The sequence below is a fragment of the Aptenodytes patagonicus genome, chromosome 23 (assembly GCF_965638725.1).
Source record: "Aptenodytes patagonicus chromosome 23, bAptPat1.pri.cur, whole genome shotgun sequence".
In the NCBI taxonomy this organism is placed as follows: Eukaryota; Metazoa; Chordata; class Aves; order Sphenisciformes; family Spheniscidae; genus Aptenodytes; species Aptenodytes patagonicus.
The window spans coordinates 4325621-4344654 of NC_134971.1; the positions used below are offsets into that span (position 1 = coordinate 4325621).

Consider the following 19034-nt stretch of genomic DNA (forward strand, 5'->3'; position numbering starts at 1 on the left):
CCCCTGCACCAGGGACTATCTCCTCTATGAGGCAGCAGCTTGGAGCTCGGTTGTAATTACTCCGGGGTTGCTTTTAGCCCAGCGTTAACACCAAGGATTCCTGCAGGGTCATGGGCCATTGACACAGATCCGAGTGAAATAGGAACCCAGTTCAGAAGTAGGAAGCTCAAAGTGTTCATCCAGACATTGTGTTCTTTAAAATGAGATGTATACAGTGTGGAAATGTTCCCCGGAGTCAAACAGAATGAGAAACAGATGGGAAATTATTTGCAAACAGGAACTCTTTTTCTTTCCTTGTTTGCTTGCCTTGTTCTGTTTACCCCTCAAAATCCTAACAAGAAACACAAGTAGGATAATACGACTGCAAGCTACTTCATGCTAGCAGAGCTGGATAAACAAAACTACAAAGCACTGACAAAGCAACACATTTATTTTTATGTGATGTGTTGAGTAAGGCATCAAGTCTTACCTTGGGCCCCAGTCCAGCAGACGCTGATGCATGGACTTAATTTCATTGCTGGGAGTACGATGAAGCTATGCTGAGCCGTAAAGTTAAACATATGTGTACGCTTTTAGGACTGTGGCCTTCACCAGCATATCTTAATTACTCTTTTTGCAGATGACAAGAGCAAGGTTTATGCTAAGTATTATTAGTAGAGATTAGAGTTTTGACTGAGGGAAGAGAGCGTATTTAATTTGCTGCATCGTTCAGTCAGATAAAGACAGCAGCAGCTGAAATCAAAGCACGATGGAAATTTATGCTCTAAGTATGAACGTAACATTTTAGTAAATGATTGCAAAGAGTTACACATGGAGCCACGTACGGTGGAATTTCATTTACGGAGAACAGCCTCTATCTTTTAGCCATTCATATAATGAAGATTTAAATATGAAATAAATTGCAAACACTTGCAGCTGAAGCAGGATGTTGGATGATGTTCATTCATATTGAAATTACATCTTTAAGTTCCTCTCAAGCTACATAAATGTATCTGTAACGGACATACACATACATGTAAAACAATCCTCTTCTGTAATAAAAACATGTATTATTAAAGTACTGTTTTCCAGATAAAATTCTTAACATAAACATTAAAAATGGGTCTCTCATGCTCCTAAGCATGTTTGATAACTACATTAGAAACATTTTTTCGAATTTTGTTTCTCCCTACCATTCCTGCTTTATTGCTGTTTTATCATTTCTATTTCAATGAACTTTGTGAAACTTGATTAATCATTTTTACTTTTGCTTGTAAGCACCTTCATTCTTTTCAAAGTTCAAATTCACCCACAATTCAAAGGCTGTCGCCGTATCCAAAGAGAGGAAAGTTAAAAAGCAAAAATAACTGAAGAAAAATGAGAAAAGGAACGAAAGCAATCCTTAGCGTCACTCAGCTGCTTTTAGTTTGTTATTGCCTGTCTTTGAGACTAAACCAAATCACCAATCTTCGTATCTTTTCAAACAATTCTACAAAAGAATTAGGAAGATTTCAAGTGACCATAAACACCCCCTTCCCTTCCTTTTCAATATTATATCAAACAAATGCATTTTTCTGGAAGCAATCTGAAAAGGGCCCCGTTAACAATACCGGAATGCAGCTAGACAAATCACAACAAAAAAATAATAATTACAACAAAAGCAAAAGTCAAAAAGAAAGGCCTTTGCAGAAATGCTGCAGACTTTGTACAACCTCCTGCAGATCAGCGTATTTTACTGTGTGTGGGAGTTGGGGAAATCCCAACAGCTTTCTATTGTATCTCGTTATTTCTTGGCTCATTCCCAAGCAAATAAATAATCATCGTAATAAACGCGGTTCATACAAGTGTAGCAGAAACAGACATGAAATCCAATAGATAAGATAGCCAATGCTCAAGATGTTTCTTGCACATGGGCTAGAAGTAGGGAGCCTGTTAATCTTTTGTTTGCGCAACTGTTCTTCCACTAACAGAGACCAGGATTGCAGAGAGCAGACCATGGCAGGAACCAGCTAACCGTGCTTCTCAAGCTCAGCGTAAGTGGATTTCATACCGATACGCTAATTTACCGGTGGCTTTAGTTCCCTTTGAAAATCCCACCTATGTTACTGAACAGAGGCTGCAAGCGCTTTTCACAGCACACTGTACGTGCACTTCCCCCGGTCAGCTGCGCTGGTGCAGCAAGCAAGTCTGCAAGGAGAAATTAAAAGGAAGATTTGCTGCATGCAACTATTTGCCGTATAAATGGAAGAACTAGGTACTGCACAGGTTAAGAGAGGGTAAAGTCCGTCTTTGCAAAGCCTCAGCTACTCACTACTGCTACGTCTGTGGTTTGTTCGTTTTGTAATGACCCATGAAAGGCCATTCTGCTAAGACTGCCAAATGAAGCTGCCATCCCTCCCGGCAGGCAAATTTTGCTCTCACGTACCCCGAGTACCCTCACTCCATGGGGCCACCGAACTGAGAGAAGCGGGCTCCAGAGAAGAGTTGGCACAGTAAATCATTTCCTATGCGCATCCAGCAAGACAGCCAGGAGTCCTTCCTCACACAGAATCCCCTGTTGCCTTCTAACCAAAAATAGCTCAAAGCATTTTAAAATGCGTATGTTATTTTATTCTTCTTTTGCACTGAGAACTGGGATTGCAAGTTAGGCAAGCTGCACGAGATGTCATCTCCTGCTCCCTACTCTCAAAGCGCAATCTCTGAAGGACACTTCTTTTGGCTCATACCTGACGGTCCTGCTCGACCCCACAGCTCTATGCACAAGTGAAGGGATTATGATGAAATTAAAGTGGATTCTGTCTGTAATGAGGAAAATACACACCAAATTTGAAGGAAATCCAAGCTAAGAAAAGCACATTCTCCTGCGCCTGTGGCCAGCTTGGATCCTCCAGGCCCAAGCCCCAGCTGCTCTCTAATGAAGCCAATAGTGCCGTGACCAGCCCTGGACCCGAATCCACCCCCACACCTCCACGTCTGCAGCAGAGTTTGGAGTTACAGCCTCCAGGCAATAAAAGCTGGAGATGGATAAAAAATCCCTGGTCCTTAAGGAGTGCTCTGCAGCCCTAATGAATCCTCCCAGAGCCCAAATCTCATGGCAGAGGTTTGGGTGAAGGGTGAGAAAGTCCTTTCACAGCCTTCTGGACAAAATACAGAATCCTGTTCTCCTATAAACCAGCTGCTCTTTCTATTTTTAAATACTCTGGAGGGACTCAAATATTGCAGTGATGAGAGAAGAGGAGGCTCATGTAAGTACCTAGGCAGATGGATGCTTAGCAAAGGAAGGAAACTATCCCTGTGGGACAGAGCCACAAACGCATGCTCATTCCAGCTCAATTATCGAAGCCCAAACAGGTGAAATATCTGGACAAAGGTGTTTGAGGCTTGAAGACTAAGCTGCTCTCAGGAATGCTGTTCTTCCACTTTCACCAAGGCTCAGCAGTTGTTCCAAACATGCTCAGATGGGTGTTATAACACAAAGCTCAAGCAGTCACAAAACACTGCCCCCAGAGCAATTACCAACTACATAGGAAATGGGCTGAAGTTGGCTGAAGTTTCTTTGGTCTTAGCTTTGTAAAAACTCAGACTAATAATTTTGACTCAATTTTCATGCTGTTTTGAATCAAGTGTGAGGCAGCTGTTCATTTTTCTCAGTGATAAATCACCGTTTCTTGACATTTGGAAACTTGGGAGACAAAAAAAAAAAGGGGGGGGAAAAAGTGCTGAGGGTGGACTCGATTTTATTTTTAATTATTTAGCGCGTTCGGATGCTCAGCCTCAAAGGCGAGTTGACACCACTTCAACATGCAGGCAAATAATCAAAGGACGGACTTGCCAAAGCAAGATAAGGGGGAAGGCTGTATGCAGCCCTCCTTCCCCCCCAGCTGCCGATGGGCCTGAAGTTGCCATGTGGAATATGTGTAAAATGGCTTAAGCATGCAAATCATTGCAAGATCAGGCTCAAAGTCTAGGAAACAGCGATCTTGCTGTGTCCTTCATTGTTCAGCTTTTACTCAACGTTTGCCTTATGGCAGATGTCTTTTCTCTTTCTCTTCTCTGGGAGCAGGAGGGAGGAGGGACAGTCTTCTCCTCGCTGCTCCTACAAAGGAGGTGCTGGCCCAGGAGGAGCCCCACATCCTGTCCCTGTCCCTGTCCCTCCCTCACCCCCGGGGCAACAACGCAATTCAGTTGGTAATAATTCAAAAACAAGAGTCTTGAACAAGGACTTTCTGAAAGCATCTGACCCCTTTTTTAAGGGAGGGAAGTTAGGAAGGAGGAAAGCAAAACCCCTGCTCCGTTTCCTGCTGTTGTGCTGTTTATTTCAGAATATTTCCATTGTTAGAGAGTAAACCCTTTGCATGCGAATGCGAGGAGGCAGCATCAGGCTGGAAAGATGGCTAAATTTGGCTCAAATTCCTTAGGAGCCTGACCTCTTCCTATTGAAGTATATAGCAACGCTCCCACTTGCTGTCCAGTGTGGCATTTTTAAACACTCCCCCCCCCCCCCAATTAATTCTGTGTTGCATTGAAGGAAGTGATATAAATAATCCCCTAAGAACGCATTTTCCTGTAGGTAAAGGGATAATATTTGAGTTTCACTCAGGAAAACGGTAGAAGAGCACAGAGGACACACACAAGCCTGTTGCTGCAGGAACTCGCACGCTTGCCTGGCTTCGTGCACCCGGAAGCTGCTGCACTGAAGTCAGGAAAATGATTAGCAGGAATAAGTTAAGCACACATGTAAAGTTCTAGGATCAGGCCAGCAGAGGGAAGGCCGTGTGAAAAAAAAACGAGAAAGGTTTTATGTGAAAATCTGACAGCATTTTTAAATAAACTGCATATCACAGGTTTCATACAGGCACAATCCTTTCATATATTTCAATTTTTTCACTAAAATTATTGTTACTTTGGGGGACTGAAACCCAATTTTCTGGGTGTTTGCTTTTTTAAAAAATTGCTTTCTACTTTTATTTTCTTTCCTTTTCCTATTTGATCACTAAGCTTTCATTTTCAGCTTTCAATAAAAAAAAAAGGTGGGAGGAAGCATTATTTCAGGGCACATACTTAATGTTGGGGGGGGGGAAGGACTGCTTCCCAATGAAAGGATTTTAGTGTAAAAAAGCACAGCCGGATCAAATGCAGAGGCACTCACTAAAGTTACAAGGACATGAGGCGTTTCTCTTAGCAGGCTTGAAAAATCATTGCAAGCCAGTATGCAGCCAGCTTCACTGATGGACTACGAATTATACACTCAGCTAGCCCAGATGTGTAAACATCCCATTGCTGTTCCCTCTTGTTTGTTGTAACATCTTCGATGCTTCCAGTGGAGTTAGTTGCAGCAATTCATCCAACCAACAAAACTTCAATATTATAACTTCTATAATGTGGATTTTTTTTTTTTTAATTGATCATGTGAATCTGTCACAGCTAGAGGAAAGAGATTCTCATCCGGGCAAAGTCCCTGGAAGCTACTTCCATAGCAAATTACTTTTTTATTGTTATTTCCTGATTGAGTAATACAGCTGGAGCAAAAAACCATGCATGAGTGAAGCGTATCGAGTTAAATCAAAACACAACAATCCTCACAGATTTCTGTTGGCTGCAAATCCCTGCACATTGATCAGATTCTCCTGGGAATTGCCAGCAGTGCGTGTTTGGGAGGTGTGGGAGGGTGGGGTCAGTCTGAATTCGGGATTTTCATCTTCCCCTTTCACAGGTCCAGAACTAGCTGTTACCTTTGTGGTGCTCCTAGCGTGGCTGGGTAGGAGTTCGTTGGTGACGAACACTTCTGGGGGCTCTGGCAATATATGTTTCAGTCCAAATACTGTTATTAATAATCCTTAACTCTCCCCCTCTGTTAAAATGGAATAGATTGGGTGCCTGATCCTGATTTCACGGTTGCAAAATGTCTAACACGGCTGAAATCCATGACTAAACGCTTCTTGGTTTCACCCACTGACTTTAATGAAGTTCTTGCCAATTAAGAGTGGGGGTAAACGAAAGAATCGGTGCCTCAGCAACATCAAAGGAGTTAAAAGTGACTTCAAGAAATGAACAAGTAGCGCTTTGTCCAATGTCCTTTTGGAGCTTTCATTTTCATGGCGCTTGTTAGTTCAGCCAGTGCGAGGATGACTTGCCGGCCTGTTGTCCCCGTGGGAACACAGCCCCCAGTGTGGCACGAGAGTGCTGACTGCAGCATGCGGCCGTTCCTCATCACGCCTTTGGATAAAGCGGCAGAAAATAAACTGCCACGGGAGGGGGACGAGCAGATAGTTGGGAGGGGGTTTTTCCCTTCTCTGGCTTCGTTGATACAACAAAATGGAAGCGGGCTGTTTGTTTTGCCTAATGCTAATAATAATAACTGTAGTGATAGATTTGTCATTGCCAACGTTGCTTTCCTTCCCCAACATAAACTATTGTACTTTTAAAAAACGCCTCTTAATGGTTTTTATTTATTTGCAGGGTTGTAATTTCATGCTGTTCTCCACAGCCCTGCGAGCTGGGCCTGCTCTGGGAAGATCGGTAGTGGCATCTGCTTGTCTTTAAAAGCGAAGGGGAAAGCAGGGAGGCTGTGGGGTGTGTGATGGAGAGGGAAAGAGGGGGACGCCAGAAGAAAGACAAAGGCGAAGGAGGATGCCTCTTGCCACATATAAACCCCTTGGTTTACACCCCAAACATACCAAACTGAAGTCTGAACTGAAATACAACTAGAAAGAAAGCAGCAATATTTGTCCCACCCAGCCCGTAGGAACATGCAGCTTTTGCGTGGGAGGGGAGCAGGGGAGAGGAGCAGAGCTGTGTGTCACAGCCGACCTTACACTGGGAAGGGCAGTCCCTGCCCTGGAACTGACAGGCTCCGGGGCCATGTATTCCAAGTGACGGCCTGGAGGGGGCCGAGAAGGATGCAGGAACACAAGACTGAGGTGGAAATTTTGGAGCGCAGCTCTTCCTCCTCTAACTACATCGGCTTTAACCACCGGTGCTACCACATCAAAGCCGCGCCGAGCGGCGGACAGAGCCCCTGAAGCCCCTGAAGCGTGCTGCTGCAGAGCACCCTACCTCCCCTCTGCTCTCCCTCCTGCAGAGTTAGGTCAATCTCGCGCAGAGCTTTTCCTCAAAAAAAAAACCCAAGAAAAAAAAACCCAGAATAATTGTTTGTGCACGTGCTTTTGTTTCTCAAAGGAACCCTTCCTTCTCCCATCTGCTCCCGCAGGGGTCCCGCTCCGCGCATCCCCCCACCCCTCACTCGGCGCCTCCCCCCGCGGGTCGGCCCCAGAGCAGCGCCCGCGGCGGGTGGGCGCCCCGACCCCCCCACCCACCCCCCCCCCGGGGACCGCGTGGGGCTGGGCCGCCGGCCGGGGATGCCGCTCCGCGCCGGGGCCGCACCCGCCCGCCCGGAGGCGGCTTTAAGAGCGGGGGCGGGCTGCGCGGGGCCGCGGCGCGGGCGGCTTCTTCTCGCCGCCCGCGGATCCTCGGCGGAGAAGTCGCCGGTGGCGGCGTGGGCTGCGCGGGGCGCGCACGTGTGGCGGCGGCCGGGGCCGCGGGTGGGCGCGCTGAGCGGCGGGCCGGGCTGGGGGCGGAGGAGGGCCCTGCCCCTGCCCCGGCCGCGGCCCCCGGCGGGGCGCTGGGCGCTGCGGGTGTGCATGGCCCTGCGCGGGCGGCGATGGCTGCGTGATGGCCCAGCGCGGGCAGCCCGCACCGCACGCCATGGCTGCCAAAGAGGAGCTGTACGGCAAAGTCATCCCCCGGCGGAACCGGCAGCACCGCGCGGGGACCATCAAACATGGCTCGTCGCTGGAGATCCTGCTGTCAATGGGCTTCCCCAAAGCCCGGGCGTAAGTCGCCGCACGGCCCCTTTTTCCCCGCGGCTCTTCCCCCTTTCGTTTTACGGCGGCGAGAAGCGACGGGCGCCTTTCTGCTTCGCTGCTCCAGACCGCGACAGGCGGGCGGCGCGGCGCGGAGCCTGCGGGAGGGAGCCCCGGCCGCCGGGGGATGCCGGCCCGCCCCGGGCAGCGGGGGGGGACGCGCTCCCGGAGCGGCCCGGGGATGCGCTCCCGGCAGCGGCCTGGGCAGCGCGGGGACGCGCTCCCGGAGCGGCCCGGGGATGCCTTCTCGGAGCGGCCGGGGCAGCGGGGGGGTGGGGGGGGTGCGCTGCCGGAGCGGTCCGGCGCGGCCGGGGATGCGGTGCGGGCCGAGGGATGCGCCGTGTCGAGCGTCCCCGGCGGCCGCCGCGGCCAGGCGGGAGCGCTGCCCCGGCTCCGGCGGGCGAGGGAGGCGGCGAGGTGCCGGGGGGGGGCGGCAGGTGCCGTCCCGGGGCGCGCCGCGTCCCGTCCCCGCCGCCCGCGGGAGCCGGGGTGCCGAAGGGCCTCCGCGCTGCCCGGAGCAACCCGGCAGGCACCGCCGGAAAGTTTGGGATCGGCGGGGAGGCGATTTTTTGCACCCCCAGTTGAAACCAGAGCCCCTCGTTCCTACGCTTTGAAAATAAGGAGACCTTGGCGCAATTGCTTTGGCTAACTCGGTCACCCGGGAGATTGTCTTTAATCCGCGTGCAAGTCAACCAAAAAGGAACGGAGCAATAGAGGAAAATTTCCGTAGTCCAAAGCGGTAGGTTTTTCTTGCCCAGTTTAGGAATGCCCGGGTGTAATCTCTCTGCCTGTGCTTATGCTTCAAATTAATTAGGCAGCGACCTAACGATAACTCGATAATGACTCTCCCAGTTTTAAACATAGCGACTCCTGAAGTGGGACTGTGCGCTTTAGGATGCAAATGGAACCAGCGGGGATTTGGATGATTCCTTGATCTGCTTAAATTTTCCTTTTGTTGTTGATGCCAGTCAGAACTCGGTGGTTTTGCAGCCTGTCTTTATGCAGTTTTTTATAAATACAGAGATACACACACGCAGTTTTCAGGACACGTCATCTATGGATTCATGAGATTGCGATGGATCCACTAGCACGTACAGAAAATCTAATGTGTTTTCCATTGTCCTACTTACGCTCCTTATGTCTGTCAGTGATCTACAATTATCTATTGAAATCAACGTACAGCATTTATATACAATGCCTGCAAATGGAGATAGTAGGAGACTGGTGACTTCATGCTCTGCTCGTTTGGAAAAACAGATGTGCATCTTTCAGTGTAGCTGGAGAAAAAGCAGCTTGATACTATGAACGAAACTAGTTATTACCTGTACAACAGTGCCATCAAGGCTGACAGTCAGCCCTGGTCTTACCTAACCGTTAGCTGAGAGACTATGTCTATGGTTCATATTCTCGCCCAAGAAAACGCTAACATCTGACAAAAATGGACCCAAAGCTTCATCATACAAGGTAGGGAAGGTTAAACACAGAGAGCAAGCCAGAGAAAGGGGTAAAATATCCCCAAGTGCAAAGAGTACTTACTGCAAATATAACCAGCCAGACGGGTAAAACTGTCTTGATACTAAATTCAAGATACTGCTATATAACCCTGTCTGACAACTCAGCTGTCTGCTGGGAGGGGGACCACTTTCCTGATCTGAAGTAGCAATTAGTGCCCCTGTTCCAGCCTGCTGGAAATACTACAAATAATTCATCATTAAAATTCAGATAAGAAGCAAAACGGAAATAAAACCAAACCACTAAGTAGTGCCACCGAGGGCACACCGTGGAACGGCACACAGGCTCAGAAGCGTGAAAGATAGGACCGCATGGCAAAAAAGACATTCCCTAAAGGTCACTGCTTCCCAGAAGCTGCTTTTTAACTCACAGCATATTACTCTGCAGGCGTGAATGAAAGAGATTACCGAGTTGCCAAGGAGGTAGAAACACCCTGTCTCCCAAAGATGTTCTTGAGAAGTAGCCTTAGAGCAAAGCCCTTTTAAATCTTCTCCCAAAACTCTCCCACCCCTGTTTTTTACCCCAAAGCCATAGTTACAACAGGAGACGGAGAATTCAGCGAAACGGGGGATTCCAGATCTCTGCCTGTAGATCCTGCGTACAAATACAAGCCAGGCTGATACTTAGAAGTGGTGACCATCTGTTTGGATGGCTTATGCAAAACAAAGCTCTAAGTTGTCAGACGAGTCTGTCAGGCATGTCACAAAATGCCATTGCCGTTGGCATCAGTGGCCTCCCGGCTTCTTGTTAGAGCCAGGGGGATTGACTGGGGCAGGGGACAGAGAGCTGTTGAAGCCGGGGTAGGAGACACGGGAGCTACCTGGGGATCGCAAGAGTGCTGTTTTCAGATGTGGTATTGAGACAGTACTGAGATCCTGGGGAGCACTCACACTGCCTAACTTTCAGCTTCTAATTCAGCTCGAGTAACTTCATGTACCTCACACCCCTACCAATGGACAGGTCAGCTTTTGTCTCTCCAAAACAGAAATCATTATTTGATAATGCTTCTCCATGCTCACAGTTTTTAACAGTAGTAAGAGCACAGATGGCCAGGATGATCCTGGGCTTGCACTGCTGACAGGAGCTGAGGATTGTTGTGTTCGTTTTATTTTCCTGGTTCCGTGTTACTTTGGGCAAGCCACTTCCACCCTATGTATGCTAAAATAATCAAAGGTGAAAGACTAAGTAAGATTTCCAACTATTACTGGATGGTTAGTATAGACTAGCTCAGTTAAGGGTAGAAAATTGTATGAGCCAGGCTGAAACCAAGAGAGGATGTCATAGGCATTTACGCTTCAGGTATCGAGTGCAAAACTGCCATGGATCTTTTGTTCAAATCGAGGCGTTATTAAATAAGCCTTTATGTGTCCATCCTGCATGTGGTTTATGGGGGGCTGGGGATAAAGGGTTCATCAAAGAAGGACATAGCCTTCTTTTCTGAACTAAGATAAATTGAGAGCAGGTATTGAAATTAACGGAGCTCCACCGATGTCAATGTCCCACAATACAGACCGAGACCCCGGAGTTTCTCCCCACTCCCCCACTAAAGCCCCTGTCAGCACAGGTAGAAGAGCAGCTCTGTCGTGTGCTCCGGGACAGACGTCTGTCTGTCTCTTTTCCTCCTTCCCAGCAACAGCTTGAATTCAGCTGGGCTACTCTAAATTACACCGTGATGCGGTGACGTACAAACCACCTTTGGATGCATTTACCTGTGGATGGCAATTGCTCAAACACTGTAGTATGTCATCGCTTTGGACTATTAACCGTGAAGAGCTGTTCTATTTTGGGTTTATTTGTCAGCACACAATCTTTTTTTTTTTTTTTTTTTTTTTTTGCAATTAGCCCATTATATTATGTACTGTCTAGCCACCCAGGAGGAGGCTGTCCCTATCCCAAGTAGTTTCTGATTTAAAGGAGGAAGGAGGGCAAAGGTGATGTTATGATTGCCATTTTGCAATTTGGGCACCAAGACAAGCATTTTACTCGGGGTCACACAAAAGTCTAACCAGATCCTGAGTCTCTCAAGACCCTATACACAAGAACAGGCTTCCTCCAGAAAGAGATTTCGCACAACTATTATTTCCCAGTTGTCCCAAAATACCGTACCTCATCTCATTATGGATCTACTGTCAGCGGTTGCACCCACAGATCTAATCTGACTGCCAGCACCTCTCATTATTGTGTGATAATCCCTGCATAGGTGTGGATAATCTTCCTGAGAGTAAATAGAAGGGGAAGCACAATGTAGTTTACAGGCCATTGAAACCACAGGGGATCACTTAAAACTATTATGCATGTACAAGCAATTCAAAAAATCTATGCGTAACACGTATCTCTGTAAAATGCTAAACACAGGAAAATTTAGTGATGGACTGCAGTTTCTTTCAGGATGGAAGAAGGCCTTTGACCAAATTTAAATTATTGGAACTAATACAGGGATAAGCAGTTGAAACCCTCTAGCCTGCATGGTGCAGAAAGCAGTGTGGCTCCAGAATCTGCGAGTTCAGTGATTCACAGTTTTAAAAGTTTCATGTCAGAATTTAAACTCCTCCAAAACATCCTCAAAAACTTAAAATTCTAGTATGAGAAAAAATCCTGCTTTCTTTGTTTAAATTCTGGGTGCGCATATGTGCATGAATATATAAATATATAAAATTTAAAATGTTACTTGAATTTCTGCATACAACTCGGAATTCAAGCCATAGCCCTGAGGTACAGCTTCAGAAGAGATCCAGACCTAGAAAAATGAAGATAATTCTCTGGCCCCTGTCATTACTCAAACTGGGTAAATCACTGTCCATGAACAGAACACTTAAATTAGAGGCATCATGCTTTTTTTGGTTGCCATGCTCTGTGTGATAAGCCTAAGAGATGAGTGCTCTTCTTGATACAAGGTGGCAAAGCCTTCCAAAACCAAACGGATGTTCCTTCCCATCATCTCAGCCTGAAAAAGGGGGACCATCTTCTACAGACAGGTCCATAACATTGGTTCGATGTGTAACGCTGTGCTCCTGGGTGGATCTGCTGACGCTAGACATACTTGCAAACACTTCCTCCTCATAAAAATGGGATAGACAGGAATATTGTACAGTTTACCATGAATCAACTTCACTTCCCCTATGCTACACATTTCCTCCTTCCTCCCTCCCTCCCTCCCTCCCTCCCACAAAAGACCACCTGGGTTTAACTGTGTGTTCATGGGCATGAAGAGGAGTTAATTCACAAAGCTGTACCACGTTTCCCCTGGACCTGAATAGACCCAAGCCAGTCTGATTTTGATTTGCTTTCTCACTAACTATGAGAATTTAGGAGTATTAAGAGTTTCATTATTCTCAAAGAAAAGAAGCTCAGATCCAGTTTACAAACAGTAAAATCTTCTCTTGTGTTTTGAAAATGTTTTCTAGGCTGCTAAAACATGTTTTGCCTAGTAACAGACTTAGCAACATAGCAGTATTTCAGCACAGAAAGGCTGCGAAGTCTCTCATTCCTCTAGGGTTTGAGCTGGATTTGGGAAAATACTGCATGGAAAAAAAGTGCTGCAGATACTCTTTCAATTATGAAGTGGTTTCTGTTCCTTCATGGCCTTGCCTTCAGGGTATTAGTTTTCTGCAAATACTCGTGGCTGAAATTCATCCTACTACAAAGGATCAGCCCAAAACGTAGGTATTCCATAAGTCCCACTTAAGCCCAAGCTTTAGAAGGGTTTTCATGATTCACAGTGACTTGTGTAGGCCTGGGGTGTGGAGGGAAACCCCATCCCAAGTGAAGAAGTTGATGGATAGAAATGTTTCTAGAAGCAGCAGTTTAGAAGGGTATGTTGAATGTGGATTTCCAAGTTTGTTAACAGCACTGGAGGAAATCTTCAGCCACTGAATAGAAAATCCAGGTGTTGTAGCTGCAAGGGCTTAGGCAAAAGCTTCCCTTAATGCTCTGTGCCCATCATTCAAGACAGTGGGTTTCAGGCTTGGATAGAGCCACTGGACCATGCAGTAGAGAAACCGTCTAACCAAAATACTTCCACTTCCAGTACTGCGTATCAGCCATCAGGCCGATGGACATTTTTAAGTAGGAGCTTGGTAGGAAATATTTGTGACCTGTTTACACTCTACAAATAGTGAAAGAGGAAGAACTTGCTGGAGGTGCACCCTTTGGCAGATCACTTGGACAAGACCTGCTTCCCCTACTGTGACCCTCCCTTTCCATGTGCCCGTCGAAGCTTTTGTGAGAAGTTGTGGGGCAGGCAGCTCTTTGCCCACGCCGGGGTTTAACAGATGAGATTCTGCATTGTAACTTGAGCAACAGTTTCAGCAATTAAGTGGTCTAGTTCACGTATTGCAATTCCTAGGTTCAGCACGGAGGCCTCTGAACAATTTTGTACATCTGTGCTGGAAGGGATCCAACAGGTCTGCACTGCGCAGTGGAACATGGATACTGCAATTGAGTTAGCAGCTGCCAGGAAGGTGCACTGGAGAAAGGCTTGAGCAAACATACATTTGGGACTGAGTCCCATGGCTCCTCTGCATACGGATTTTTTTTCATTGGCTTTATTGCAGGTTTCTGCTGGGGGACTGAGAGATTATTACTGCAGTATTCAGACTGTTACGTGCCAGCGGCTCCATTGTGGTTGGTGTGGGGGAGATCTCTATCAGACAGTTCCTTATTTTAAAGATCTGAAGCGATAAAACATAGAGGGCTCTTTATTTCCACTGTATAGCCTGGAAACTGAGGCACAGAGAAGCTTAGATATATACGTCAAATCTGTAGTTAGGCTGGCACTGGCACCTAAATCCAGAGAGTTTCAGTCTATTAGCTTAATAACAAGACTTAGATATCTGGTCTAAGTAGAACATCTTTTTCCATGACATTGTATAAAATTTTCAAATGGAGAGAGACCTTCTCTTATCAGCGGCTGAAGAAGTCATTCCTGTGATAAGATCACACTCTAAAATGATAATGGCAGCAGCAGCACTCCATATTACCTCAGTGATTCAGGATACTGTATACATAACTGCCATTAATCATATCTGATAGTTGGGAGAAGTGGAACAATCAGATATTCAGGTCTGATATCAACAAAGAAAATGCTTCTGCCACAAACATCGAGAAAATTATTTAAGGGCAGAGCATCCCTATACAAAGATTGCTCGCAGTGGAGCCAAGGTCAGTGAGTCACTGCAATACTTGCTGCATAAGTGCTAGCTGCCCAGAAAGCAAGCTTGCACGTGTTCAGGGGAGAAAAAAAACCCGACCTTTATAGTGCCTTCACACACCGTGCTTCATTGGGATCTCATATTTAAATGTCTAAGTAGCATCGCCATATGTAGTGAGTTCCTGGTTCAGTGGCAAGTCAGCCAGAAGACAGCAATCCCTGGATTTCTGAGATGTGTTTTTCAGGGCTATCTAACTTTGGCAAACACTGTAAGTGATGTCAGAAAGTTTCCTGGTCCCCGAGTACTTTGTTTTGGTATTAAAATGACATGGTGACAAGAAAACATTTGCTTGTGCTTCTGTCTCTCTGATGATTTTTTTGTCTTGGAGCAAAGGTCCTGAACTTGATCCTACCCTCTACACTAGGAAGGAGAGGAGCTTCAGAAAGTGCAACCCAGACCCCACATGTCACTGACAGAGCCTGAAAAATTATTTTGTGCCTTCTGTGTCAAAAAAACCCAAGCAGTCAATAACTAGATCCTTAGTCTGCAATTCCCTTTCAAGCTACGTATCAGTTTCAAGTGATACAGATACCAGTGTTATCTTTTCCTTCTCTGTCCCTTTTTCTCTCTCGCTTCACAGACCTGATACTACTGTCAGGAGCCAGTATAAATTTACTGATGAGATTCTCAAGGCAAAGACTTGCTGGAGAAACGCATGATTTCAGACATCCAGCATGGACTATTTGAATGGAGCCTTGTTTGCATAAAATGCTGATTATTCTTCCTCCTTGGAGGCTTGGTGACAGTGGCAGCATGTTGGCCCGTTTCTGCAGAATTCTGCAGCACTTCCTTATAAAGCCCTCTGGAAGTTTACCCCTAGATTACTGCTGCCACTTTGCTATGCAAGAGCCCATGCTCGAAGGGTGCTGCCAGCCCTCAGGACCTCCTGAATAAATACACTGACAGAAGTCAGGGGGGAATTCTGCTGTTTGAAAGATCATGAGCAAAAGTTTAAAAAAAAAAAAAAAAAAAAATTGGTGCTTTTAAATGTCAAGTGCTGACCCTGCTGGCTCCTGATGAGACTTGCGTTTCTAAGTCACCTTTGAAAGTGAATCTTCGACTCACAAGTCTCGCTCACACTTGAAAAACGTTGCCCTAGGTTTTAACTGACGCTCATAGTGGATTCACAGCATGTGCTCTGCAATTGCAGAAAGAATAGAGACATCCGTGTGTGTGTGTCTGTACTGCACCAGTCTAATTATCCTCAACAAGCAGAGTCATCAAAAGAGCTGTAGTTTAGCAGCTGACAGCATTTTGGATTCCATCACCAAGACTCGCTGCGGGCTTTGTGCATTACAATGGGGTGCGCTGCGGCGCACCCCCTATATAAACAGACCTGAAAAGAATAGGCCTTGGCTTTGCTTGGCATTATTCTGTCCCCACCATATCCTATGCTGCCCAGTCGTGCACAAAGACTGAATCTAGAGAGCAGCATAAAGTGGAGGGGAAAAAAACAACAGCAAGAAATAACAGGGTGGGTTGAGGAAATTGCTAAAATCACCGCAACAAAGCAGCTGACAACCTACATAAACAGTGTTCTAGACATCTTGTACCTCTTGTCTGTGTTCATAAGACACAGGTGCTGCCCTTTCAAGTCCACTCTTCCAATATTTCTCCTGAAGTTTTGACAAGTCCCAGCAGCAAAAGGCGTTTTTTTAAGGTACTCCTGCAATACCCACAACTCACAGCATGCAGCTAAGAGATGTCTCGCACGCCTAGGGAGCAGGAGCCATCGCTCCTCCGTTCCCTGGGAAGCCTCAGCCTTCCCTTTTTTTTTTTTTTTTTTACAAGGACTCGCAGAAGAATAAAGATAGGCACAGAGAGCAGAGTTGCATGTGCAGATATGACAATATCCTGACAGGTATTGTCAGGACCTGAGTGGTTTCTGGCACCCACCAAGCAGCAGCGTAAAATTTAAACAGAAAGCAAGCAATCATAAACTGGAACCTGCAGTGAGTGACAGGAGATGTGTTTGATGCCTTTGCTTTCCCCAGACACCAAATTCAAGTCCTTGGGACTGAAGTCTCCTGTCATTGCCAGCACGAATATCTTGCAGGCCAGTCCCTGTCAGCAGGAGATTAGCATGAAAATGCTAGCGAAAGGTTATGCATGTGGCTGAGCAAACAGCAGCCCTGAGTAAACGTTGAGATATCTGTCTTCTGTGCTAGAAACGCGGAGGCATACCCAAAGATAGGTAATGCCGATAAACACCCTGGCCTTTCATAGCCTGACATCGAAAGAGGTTTTAACTGCATTTCACTCACACCCATCACCCCCCTGCTATTATCAAACGCAAGGCAAGTGCCACTTTTTTCCCTTTCATGTAGTATTAGCTAGGCTATGCAGTTCATGATGGTGCAGAATTAATCATTCATGGTTGGTGACTGTGAAATAATTGCCAGTGTAGAGGCGGGTGTGTTTCAGAGAGATTTTTCATCTCCTGATTTGTAAAAATGACTATTTTCTTTCTCCTCTACCTAATGAAATATAGCAAGTTCTTACACGACACAGATCTCATTAATGGCCTGATTCAGCAAAGCCCTTGAGCACATGCATCTCTTGAATGGCTGAGATCAAGATGTTCGATACGTTTCTACCGAGCATGAAGGGGGATGTGTTAAATGGCATTGGAAATACCTGAAATAGATAAAGTGGTACTGTTTTTTTTCTAAGCTGTTCCTCATTTTATTGAGAGCGATTGAATCGGTTTCACGACGCAAATTTCAAGCCCCGAGTTTGTGCTGACATAAACACTAGTATCGTTTTTCCCTTGTATGGCACCGGTGAGTAGAAGCCTGATATTTATGCACCACAATCTTCTTGTGCTGGGGGCTGTGCGAACAGAAAAGGAAAACGTCACCCCTGCTCCAGGAGCCGGCAATCTAAATAGGAGCCAGAAAGAGCAAATGTCTCTAGAAAGGAGGATAGGGAGAGGCCACATGAGGAAGCAGACAGTATCATCTCCTGCTGACAGGCAGTGATCCCAGCATTGCCTCCAAAATCCTTTACTCCCAGTCGTTACCCGTAGTTACAGCGAGTTAGATTGATGGGTGAAATTCACAGCTGCATGAGAATGGCACTGTTATGAACAGCTACTTTGAAATAAGTATCATTCCCATTTTACAGACAGAAAAATTTAAAATGAGACAATACATCAAGTCGCTTGATGCCAGAGAGGGCACCTTAATTAACATTTGCCATCCACTCGAGACAAAGGGCGCTCCAGAATTGCAGACTGTAAATGGTGTCAATGATGTCCTGCTCCTTTGTTCTACTATTATATTGAATTTATTCTTCACAATCAATATTTCTTTCTGAGAGTTGCTGCCAAGTCCTAGCAGGTGTCAAATCACAATATATTACCCATGGATAAGTTGCAGTCAGTTCTCCCGGGCACCGTTCAAAGAAATCTCAAACTGAACAAGAACTGGATCTGGTTCATATTCACACTAGTCCATGGGCAATGGAAACAAGCCTTGGAATAAATGTAACTTAGAGCTGCACCTTACAAGACACATTTATATTCCCTTTACAATCTCTTCAACTCCCTCCATAGCGTAGCTGTATCGTAAATGCATTCATGTGCTAAAGGGCAGAGCCTCTGGTAGTGTAAATCAGCCCAGCACCATTTACTTTGTTGGAGCGATATTAATACACACCAGCTGAGGATCTTACCCAGAAATCATAGAATCATAGAATCATTAAGGTTGGAAAAGACCTCTAAGATCATCGAGTCCAACCGTCAACCCAACACCAAATAACCCAACTTTCATTGCTACGAAAGCTTTCTTTATAGTTTTTTTGCACCATTCAGGTAATGCAAAGAGCCTGTGTGTAAATAAGAATCAGTACCTGTCGTGGTTGAACCCGAGCTGGCAACTGAGCCCCACCCAGCCACTCGCTCACCCCCCCCCCGGTGGGACATGTGAGAGAATTGGAAGGGTAAAAGTGAGAAAACTTGTGGGTTGAGATAAAGACAGTTTAATAGGTAAAGCAAAAGCTGCGCACGCAAGCAAAGCAAAACAAGGCATTCATTCCCTGCTTCCCATCGGCAGGCAGGTGTTCAGCCATCCCCAGGAAAGCAGGGCTCCATCACACGTAACGGGGACTTGGGAAGACAAATGCCACCGCTCCAAACATCCCCCCTTTCCTCCTTCTTCCCCCAGCTTTATATACCAAGCGTGACGTCATATGGTGTGGAACATCCCTTGGGTCAGTTGGGGTCAGCTGACCCAGCCGTGTCCCCTCCCAGCTTCTTGTGCCCCCCCAGCCTGCTCCTGGCGGGGTGGGGTGAGGAGCAGAAAAGGCCTTGACTCAGTGTCAGCACTGCTCAGCAGTAACGAAAACATCCCTGTGTTATCAACACTGTTCCAGCACAAATCCAAAACACAGCCCCATACTAGCAACCATGAAGAAAATTAACTCTGCCCCAGCCAAAACCAGCACAGTACCAAAGTCTCTGGGAGAAAAA

At 46.4% G+C, this 19034-nt stretch overlaps 1 protein-coding gene across 2 annotated transcripts in view; it reads left to right on the top strand.

The window, feature by feature from the left end:
- The first annotated feature begins 7613 nt into the window (after window positions 1-7613).
- The window catches only part of UBASH3B (ubiquitin associated and SH3 domain containing B), a 72309-nt gene continuing 60888 nt past the window's right edge, over window positions 7614-19034 (top strand). The window contains exon 1 of one of the 2 annotated variants that reach the window (XM_076358387.1): window positions 7614-7811. In XM_076358387.1, coding sequence (XP_076214502.1) covers window positions 7651-7811 — 161 coding nt within the window. In that variant the 5' untranslated portion in view covers window positions 7614-7650. The remainder of the gene's footprint in view (window positions 7812-19034) is intronic. The other variant, XM_076358388.1, reaches the window with a different exon arrangement.